At 42.5% G+C, this 10177-nt stretch overlaps 1 protein-coding gene and 1 long non-coding RNA gene across 14 annotated transcripts; both read right to left on the bottom strand.

Annotated features, from left to right (window-relative positions):
- Window positions 1–1363: 1363 nt before the first annotated feature.
- LOC124673268 (putative invertase inhibitor) lies at window positions 1364–1894 on the bottom strand. Its single transcript, XM_047209382.1, has one exon. The coding sequence runs from the start codon at window positions 1892–1894 to the stop codon at window positions 1364–1366; it is 531 nt and encodes a 176-aa protein (XP_047065338.1).
- A 4648-nt stretch (window positions 1895–6542) lies between these two features.
- On the bottom strand, window positions 6543–9822 carry LOC124674955. Of its 13 annotated transcripts, none has more exons than XR_006993119.1 (12): window positions 9630–9822; window positions 9459–9525; window positions 9260–9318; window positions 9092–9149; window positions 8884–9006; window positions 8675–8757; window positions 7870–7992; window positions 7637–7750; window positions 7517–7557; window positions 7269–7354; window positions 7024–7166; window positions 6543–6916 (listed from the first exon to the last, which is right to left on the bottom strand). It is a non-coding gene; the product is annotated as an uncharacterized LOC124674955 (long non-coding RNA). The 13 variants fall into 13 exon arrangements; XR_006993111.1 differs by having other exon boundaries at window positions 7024–7193; window positions 9630–9819; XR_006993121.1 differs by lacking the exon at window positions 7517–7557 and having other exon boundaries at window positions 7024–7193; window positions 7611–7750; window positions 7874–7992.
- Window positions 9823–10177: the final 355 nt, after the last annotated feature.

Genomic DNA, 10177 nt, shown 5'->3' with positions numbered 1-10177 from the left:
CGAACGTGTGAAATACACGCCATCACTGCTCGCGCTACCGACGATGCTGGTTGGCTGCCGCGCGCCGCGACCCATGGCCGGCCGCCGCGACAAGAGTTGCCCGCCTCGCCACCGCACGCCTCGTCCCATCGCCGTCCACCTCCGCGACTTGCGTCGTCCGCCACGCCACCGCAAGCCGCCGCCCATGGCCGGCCGCCGCGCATCTGGCGCACCCTCGTCCGGGATCCCGCGGGCGTGCCTCTCCCTGCTAGTCCCGAAGCTCGTCGTTGTGCAAAGGCCCCGCCTCTGCTCGACCCGACGTCACGTGCCACGTTGCCTGCTCCCGCTCCGGCCGACAGCTCCGCGCCTCATCTCCATCCCCATGGAACTACATCCAGCTTCGTCGCTCCCAACGGAGGTGCTACATACGGCAGCTTCGCACGACTTCAGGAGTTGCTGTTCACGGTGCTGCTACCTTGGGCGTCTGGCGTTGCTACGGGTGGAGGCCGGGTTTGCTACCTTAGGTGTTCAGTGTTGTTACCGGCGGAGGGCGGCTTTGTTACCTCTGGCGGTGCTACTAGCAGTTCCGTGTGTCGCTGCCTTTGGGCGGATGGAGTTGCTGCAACCTTGGGACGGCGCTGTTGTCGGTTGCAGACGAGGTTTCCGTTGATGTCTCCGGCAACTTGCAACATATGATTTTTTTTGCTACAACTTTTTGCGGTTTTGATACAATTACATAATATATTTGCTACTGGGTCTCCGGCGAGTTTCCCGTTGATGTATCTGACATTATCCATTTTTGCTACAATCACACAATTTTTTTGCTACGAGCTTTCCGGCATGGTCTCCGGCGAAGTCCCGGCGAGGTCTCCGACGAGCTCAGTCTTTTTCTTTTGCTTCACGGGCGAATGGTTTTTTGCTACACTGAAGTAAAAGTGGGAATTTTTTTTGCTACCCGGCAGCAAAAAAAGACGTGTCAGCACGAGGACCAGGAGGCTGGGAAATCAGATCCTGGGGACGCCCAGCAGTTTTCAAAAAAAAAAGTGGAGTAGATACATATTAAAATAGATAAATCTACAAAATGCAAAAATATCTTATATTAATGAATGGAGGGAGTATATCCGGCTGTCATATTAATTAACCAATGTTTATATCTTATTTTGTACGTATCTGTTGGCTGGAGCATCTTTTGTTTCCAAAATTAAATAGTGTGCACATCTCATGCCGTCAGATCTTCTAAATAAACACGGAATTATTGCGCATCCACCCCATGATCACCACGATCATACACAGATTGTGTGACATGCATTCGCTAAAATATTGATATTTGAAATCATGAAAAATCGATTTCCATCAGGAAACATGTGCACTAATCAAGCTTTAGCTACAGCGAGCTCGTTATAACGAGAGCGACGGAGACCTCCCTGGTGAACTCGGAGTCCTCGGCGGCGAGCGGCGACTGCACGCCGAGCTCCTGGAACCCGGTCTCGCAGGTCTGGGGCGCGTCCATCGCGCCGCTGAGGTTGGTCACCGCGTCCTTCAAGCCCTGGGGCGTGCCCGCCTCGACGCCCTTCACCGCGGCGTCGAGCTCATCCACGGCCTCGGAGTACACGTCGTGGCAGTCGTCGAGGCCCGACCGTACCTTCTTGTCCTTCACCGAAGCCTTGAGGGCGGCGATGCGCTTCCCTGTGCTTGAGGCCGTTGCTTTGATGATCTTCGAGGCGATGACGGCGAGGCCGCGCTTGTCCGCGGTGGCGCTGCCCTCGTCGGCCTGGAAGAACTTGATGCAGTAGTCGTAGCCGATGTCCTTGTGGTTGGCGCCGAAGGACTTGCATGTGTCGTCCAGAACGGAGGCGCTGGACGAGACGAGGAGCAGCAGGAGGACGAGGCCGGGGAGAGCTTGTGAAGGCCCCATGGTTTTTTTGTGGTAGGAGTCGCCGAGTATACGGGATGCTTCGGGTGTCGATGTTGATAGGAGAAGAGATCATGGTATATATAGACGACCATCACCGAAATAACAGGGAAAATCAATCGTGAATGGTAAGTTTTGTTAAAAATTGATTGATTTCTGTATAAATGAATGCAATGTAATTTATCCTTGACAAAAATAGATTTGCTTCTTTTTTAAGAGGGGGTACAAGATCTGGGGATGGAGGCCAAAGGGGCTGGAAGCCGGCGAAACCTATACACCGACCAGAAATGTGGTTACCGGCCACCGACCACCCCCTGGTCGGGTATGGGCCAGGCCCATTTGTGTCTGTTTATCCTTTTTTTTCTGGTTTTTTTTCTGTTTTCTTTTTCTTTTTTTCTGTTTTCGGTTTTGTTTATATTTTTTCAGATTCGGAAATTTTATTTTTTAAAAAAATATTTAAATTGAGAAAATGTTTAAATTAAAAAATGTTCAAATTTGAAAACCGTTTAAATCTGAAAATCGTTCAAATTCGAAAACCTTTCAAATTTGAAAACCGTTCAAATATGAAATTTGTTTAAATTCAAAAAATTTCTAATATGAAAATCGTTCAGATTCGAAAATTGTTCAAATATAAATTTTTTTCAAGTTCAGAAATGTTCAAATTCGGAAATTGTTCATAGAAAAAAATACATTTTTTGTTCAAATTAAAAAATATTCAAATCTGAAAAATGTTCAGATTTTTTATAAAGTGATTTCTTTTTAATTTGAAAAGTTTTTTAATTTTGATAAATGTTCAGATTTTAAACGAAATATAAACAGAAAAGAAAAACATATTTTTTAAAAAAGAAAAGAAACAACAGAAAAAAAACAAAAAAGAAAAAAACGCATTACCTGATGTTGGGCCGCGGCCCAGCTAACTACCCAGGACGCGCGGGTGTGCGGCATCCTCCAAGCGCCGACCAGGTCGGTGTCGAGGAGCTCCCCTGGGGCAAACCTATTCTCCGCTCATTGCGGAGGATACGTGGGACGCCGCTTAGGGGAAAGCAGTTCTGGGCCGGGCCCATCTAGCGAGAGGGAGACTGCTTCCTATCCTTCAGGCTTCAGGTTCGAAGTTTGTAAAAACATTTTTTCAGTTTTTTGAACGGTTTTCTGATTTCAGTTTATTTCGAACTTTTTCATATTATAAACCTTTTCAATTTCGAAGTTTGTAAAAACATTTTTTCAGATTTAAGGGTTAAAATTTTGAAATTTGTTCAGACTATGAAATTTGTTCATATTCGAAATTTGTTCAGACTATGAAATTTGTTCATATTCAAAATTTTCTCATATTTCGATTTTTTTAAAAATTTGTTCAGTTTTTAATTTTTGAACTTTTGTCAACTTTGAAATTTGTTTAGATTCAAAATTTGTTCAAAACTAAATTAATTTACATATTGAAAAAGTTCAATTTAAAAAATGTTCACTTTGAAATTTGTTTCATTCTAAAAAATGTTCATTCTTAAAAATGTATACTTTTTTAAAATAATTTTAAAAAATGTTCGGTTTTCTAAAACTTCAGATTTAAAATGCTTTAGAAATGAAAAAAATAGAAAATAAAAGAAAGAAAAAGATAATGAAAAAAGAGGGAGTTCCTTTTGTTGGGCCGCGGCCGGAAGGCCCATAAGCCAGTGGTTCAGGCGGGAGGGAGACTTGCTCCCGCTTAAAACCCTATACACCGACCAGGTCGGTGCCTACCCGGCACCGCACACCCTGGTCGGGTATTGGGCCTGGCCCATTTTACCTTTTTTTTCTTTTTTTTCGTTTTCTATTTCTGTTTCTTTTTTCTGTTTTTTCTTTTTTGTTTTGTTTTCTTTTCTGTTTCTTTTCTTTTTGTTCAAAATCGAAAAAATTTAAATTTGAAAATAGTTCAAATTCGGAAAATGTTCAAATTTGAAAAGTGTTCAAAACGAAAAATGTTCAAAGCAAAAAATTGTTCGTATCCGAAAAATGTTCATAATCGAAAAAGATTCAAATTTAAAATATGTTCATTTTCGAAAAATGTTCAAATTTTGGAAAAAAACGATATTCATTCAAATTTAGAAATTCGTTTAAATTTCGAAATCTGTTCAAAATCTGAAATTTGTTCACTTTCCAAATTTGTTCAATTTTTTTAAAATGTTCGAGATTTAAAGTTATCTATATTTAAAAAATAATAATTTTGAATTTGTTCAGATTAGAAAAACGTTCAAATATTTTTTTAAAAACCTCAAAAAAAAATTTTGTTTTTCCAAAAGAACGTGAAGATTTAAAAATGCAAAAACAAAACAAAGAAAAGAAAAAGTGTACCTGATGGGCCGCGGCCCATGAAACTGCTGCCTACCTGTGGGGGTGCGGTGGCTTGTTTCCGCCGACCAGGTCGGCAGAAAGCAACTCGGCAATTCCTATACACCGACCAGGTCGGTGGTTACCGCGCGCCGCACACCCCCGCGCGCGCGGTATGGGCCGGCCTGGTCGGCCCATTTCACGTTTTTTTTCTGTTTTATGTCTCTGTTTCTTTTCTTTTCTTTTTCTTTTCTGTTTCTTTTTTTTGTTTTTGTTTCTTTTCTGTTTATTTTCTTTTTGTTAAATTTTAAAAAGTTCAAATCTAAAATTTGTTCAAAATTTAAAAAATGTTCAAATCTGAAATTGTTCAAATTCGAAAAATGTTCAAATCGAAACGAGAATTACCTTTTAGTGGGCCGCGGCCCAGCTAGCCACACACGGGCAGCGAAATAAAACAGCCTGTCGGGGGATAGTGGGCCGGGCCCAACAACGGCCGGGGGTGCGCGGCTCCACGCTTGGCACCGACCAGGTCGGTGTAAAGCAGCCCCCAAGCAACTCCCTAGGAGCTCCCGCTCCCCTGGAAGCCTGGAACGCATGAGTCAACATCCCCCCCCAACGCCCCAACGGGGCTTTTCTGCTTGCGCGTACAAGACTTGATGGGCCAGCCCTAGTGTATGGTGATCGATAGTTATTTAGTTGTGCCCAAAATCTCACGCCAGCCCTTCCTGAAAAAGCAAATCAGCTCATGTCAGCCCAAACTACGGCAGCAGCAGGGAGCAATGCCGCTCAAGCGTTCCTCCATGGCCACCTAAAATGAGGCCCATTTGACATGTACGTATGTTTTTTTAATCTTTTTATCAATTTCAAAAGTTTAACTTTTAATAATTCATAATAATTAATTGAAATTGAAAAACAAAAGAAGAAGGAAAAACGATTCAACTTGTAGCAAGGCAATGGATGGAAACTTGCAAACTATAGGTTTCCTCTTTCTTTAGGTTTCTCCAACTTGTAGAGCCAAGAAAGAAGAAAAATGTCTCTCCAACTTTAGGTTTCTGAATGGTTGGGATGCTATAATACTTTCTTTTTCTCTTTCATTTCTGAACCCCTTGTCGTTTCCTCTTTCTCCTCGCTTGTAAGACTATAGCTGCTTCAAGTTCAACTTATTGTTGCTTTTAATAAATGATGTGAAGTAGGGGGGACGCCCCTTCCGATGTTTATTCAAAAAAATGGAAAACGAATTACATGATGGAGAACAAATTTATACGCATACCAAATAATTCCCCTTTATTAGATGTAACAATTGATGTATACTAAGTAAAAATGTTATAGTATTTATAAAGTAATTACAATCATGCACATAATAAAAAAATTATGTATTTATGAATATATATTCATATATTTATGAAAATACTCTTATGAATCAAATAATAATTTTAAAATGCCTGTGTATTTTTTAATAATCAATGTTAAAATATTAAAAATAAATAAATATTCACACATATGAATAACACATATCTAAGTATTTTAAAAGGTATTTATTTATTTCAAGAAATATAAAACTAAAGTAAAATGAGAAGGAAAATAAGGAAACAACAGAAGAAACAACCAAAAATGAAAACAAATACATGCAAAAGAAAAAGGGAGAAAATAAAATAGAAGGAAAAGCCCAAAAAACTGAAAGGGGGAAAACAAGGCAAAAGTAAAGTAAAAAAAACTTGCTCGCCTAGCCTAAATAGGGATGCGCGTGCACGCTAGCTACGGGTGACACATAGGATCACCACCATCATATGAAAATAAAAAAGTAAAGTAAATGAGAGGTGGGGTGGCTGAAAGAGTTTCTTTTAAATTCAAAGATAATGCAAAAAAAGGATCAAAGCAGTAATGGTGTATTGTGATAAACATGTGGCAATTAAGGTATCTAGGATCTCATATTCCACAACAAGAGCAAACATATTGAGGGAAAGTATCATTTACCCGCGTCGGTTGTCTCTATTCCCTAAGTATTTTTTTTTTTACCTAGTGTTAATATAAGTTTCTTATCCCTCTAACTAAGGCTCTGTGTCTCGAGCTACTACTTGGTAAGCATGTTAAGAGTATAACTTTAGAAATATGTAATGATCATTTAAGTCTAGTTGGAGATGTAGGAGATACGTGCCTTGCAACTTTATTCTAATTACTTGTAATATTAATATTCAGAATACATCAACGGCGGTGATACGTGCCTTGCAACTTTATTCTACTTGCTCCTATTATTAATACTAGGAAGTGTACGGCGCGGCGCACGCCGCGCCCCCGTGGTTTCACTGGTTTTAAATATATCAAATATTCAAATTTGACCAATATGATCTAATTGATACAAACAGTTATGAGATATTGTGATATCCTTTAGGTCTGCATTACTGTTTTTCCTTGAACATAGGCTATTACATTAGGCAAATGCTAGAATAAGGCAGATTGCATCTTCTAGTCTATTGCAAAATATGCACTCGGCGTACAATGTAAACAGTGTCATATGTTCAAGTTGCTGAGGCCACAACATGTACACTTGTCGAATCCAATTCCATGGAGACACCACATTCATAACCTTTCTAGAGTTTCGGACTCCCAAGCAAATATCCTTGGTATTTCTTGTCACACGACGCGGAGCTCGCTGCCGTGCAAGACTGCTTCAAAACTACAGGGCGTTGATTTAATTTGCTTCCACCTCAAATTTTTGACAATCATCTTGGAATGAACAAAAGACAAGAGACAAATTTAGAGCATACAAACATTTTAGATCGAAGCAGGACACTGCATGGTTCATCTATTTGCAGACAATAAGTATAACACACCTGAATCTCTCACTTTGGTGCTGACATTTGCAAACTTAATTGAACACAGCTGCCGAGCTAGATATCCTTGAGCTTTGTAGAGAGCACAAATGCGTAGCATCAAATAAACTATTAGACAGTCCCGGATTCTTCGCTCGCGTCCTCTAGCATGCAATGCGATCAAATGTTACCTGACATAGACATAGGATGAACTATTGTTGTTATGAAATGATGACATGTACACTAACATTCAGAAGATAGGTCACCTTTTGCATTATCCTCGGACAGTTGCTTGCACTGAGGTGAGAAGCTGCGCTACGATCCCATCGTCGGTGCCGGTGAAACCGTTGATCTGCTCGAACAGAGAAGAACAAAAAGAACAACTGAGGAGCTGGGCGAGGCCGCTGATATAATCAAATCATTTGTACTGAGTAAACCATTTGACACATGTTTAATGTACGGAAACATGTAGTTAGCTGAATCAATACAAATGCTTCTTTTTGTACAGACATACTTTGACACCACTGCAGTGTGAGCGCTACGCAGCAACTGAATCTACAAATAACAACTGACATAGATGAGCAGAAAGTATGTGCTAAGAATGCTACCTGACATAGAGGAGCAGAGGGCGAACCTTGTGTTGATGCCATTGACAACAGGCTCTTGTAGAGGAGCTTCTCCGTACAGCTCGTCCATGGCTTCTGTCATGGGCTTCTCCAGCTTGTCATCGACACTGCTGCTGCTGGAGCTACAGAAAGTACAATTTCACCACCAAATGAATAAGGACACAGGGTTACAAATAACTGAAAATCAGATTTTGTCACATTGCACTTCAGTCGCTTTGTAAAAATCTCACAAAATACAAACCTACAGAAGGAGATACTGCAAATGATGGCCAACGCTGAGGAGCCGCCACTCGCCAATGTAGCAGGGGTGGTTCCTTGACCACAGGTCCACTAAGTACTTTGACTCCACCTCACCATTGATAGCCTGAAATGGAAACCCCCAAAAAAGACCAACAGTGAGTGCTCATAAGAAAACACACCAACAATGAGTGCTCAATACATGCGCTTGTGAACGGAAAGTCCTTGTAAACTCTTGGCACAAATTGAGTTTCTAAGCCAATAAAGAATTCTTATTGCTTAAGGACCTAAACATTTGCTTTTCAGCTGCACACGCAAATCTGTCTCTCAGCCTTTTATCTGGAGCACCAAATTTACATCGCGTACAATACTTATAAGAAGCACGATATAACTGTGATTCTGCAGGCTGCGCTCAATGTCTAGCGGAGGTTAGTGAGTCGTCGTTCGCACTGCCAGGCACAGGTACACCTTCCCTGCAGCACCCACACAGCTGAGAATGGATCTAGGAAAAAAATATGACAGAAACAATGAAAACAATATTTTCAAGCGGGAATTATAAATTTAGACAATGCCACAGTTTATTTCTAACATAATAGCCTAATGTAACCAGAAAACATTCCTAGCTAGGTAAAAACTGCAAGGTATCCCTAAATATTAGCTTCTAATATTAAGCGTGTGCAGCCATGACATAGAAAAAGTTGCAGCTAAACTGATTTAGCATCAACCAAAACAAACATTGCATCTCAGCTTCAGATAGAAAAATTTACATCTGTAGGTATGTAATTGATTGGATGAGAGTGGTGCCGTACCTTTTAGCTGTACATATAGCCTGCTTGCTTGCTCATCCATGGGCAGATCAAGGTACAATTCAACTCATTGGGAAGACTGAAACCTAGGCAATGAAATGAAGGACATATTCAGTAGAAAAAGATTCACGAAATTCAGCAACAAATTGATTCCAAATGTAAGCAAATGCAGAGAAGAGATTATGGGGGGGAGAGAGAGAGAGAGAGAGGACCGTGTCAAGAGAGAGGTGATTGGAACAGCAAAACATGCTTCACCTGGCAGGGGCTCTCGAGCAGTTGTGGATGTGCTTGATCGGATCAGTTTCTTGCCATTGCCACCTGCACCAACCCTCCCACTAAAAACGGGGCTATCCTTGTTTACATGAGAACACCTAGTGAAATAAAACCAAGAAACCATGGTACAAAGCGAGGAGAATATACCCTGTGACTTTGCCTCTGTGGTCTTTGTGCACCCATCACCATCATCGGTAAGCTACAGCTCAATTAAGATACAAAAAAGCTACAATTTAAACCCCCTCTAGATGTGAAACTCGGCATTACGCAAGGAAATCATATACTGAAAATACAACCAAGCATGATACACCTGACCTTTACGACTGAGACAAGAGAGGAATTGTGAGAAGAACCATCAAATGCTCTCCTTGAACCTGCATTTTCATATTTACTGAGATTAGTTCAGAGGCAAAATGTGAACAGACATGGGAAGAGAGCAGGTGTAATTTTCTTTGAACAAACAGAGATCCCTACCCTACAATACACCTCATGTCTGAAAAAGTCCAAATCGTACCTGCTAGAACTTCAAGATCTGGGGCCAATCTTTCTACAGAACCTCGTGTTCTTCTTCCATAACACACCTCAACAAACAATAAAACAGAGAGAAGCATCAGTCTTGCGCCATTAGATATACTATTTTCAGATCCACACAAATGCAACAAAGAGAGCACACATAATTAATCACCTTGTTGGCGAGAACCGGAAGGAGAGGTGGGAGCTTCGCTGCAAGAGATTGCTGGCCGGGGGACCTTCAGTACACATTCGAGGGCTCCTTGAGGAGAAGAGGCAGCGGCTGGCCCCTTTCCACAAACGCGTGCGCGCACACCCAGCCACACCTCACTGCTCCTGAACTCGCTCGGCCCCGCCCCGCGCGCCATCTGATACCATGACCCCTCCCGCCATGCTGCGATTCTGCTCCGCCGCGCCCACCCAATGCCCCCCTTCTCGCTGGTGACGGCGTCAGCCCAGGCCGGCGCGCGGGCGCTGCGGAGGGTGGAGGCCAGCGCCATGCGGCCCTACACCGACCCGCTCCTCGCGCAGGCAGTGCTCGACCGCCAGCTGCTCACCGACTCCTCCATCCTCTCCCCCTACGCGACCACGGCCGACGACGTTTTCTGGGGGTTCGCCGCCGACCAGACCGCGTCCGCGGCCGCCAGGGTCACCGACGATGCGGTGCAGTAGGCCCTGCTGGACGCGCCGATTCCCACCGCGTTCCCGACCGACGCCGATGAG

Source organism: Lolium rigidum, chromosome 7 (assembly GCF_022539505.1).
Source record: "Lolium rigidum isolate FL_2022 chromosome 7, APGP_CSIRO_Lrig_0.1, whole genome shotgun sequence".
NCBI classification, from domain to species: domain Eukaryota; kingdom Viridiplantae; phylum Streptophyta; class Magnoliopsida; order Poales; family Poaceae; genus Lolium; species Lolium rigidum.
The sequence above is the reverse complement of the archived record's forward strand: the minus strand, read 5'-3'. Positions and strand labels throughout refer to the sequence as shown.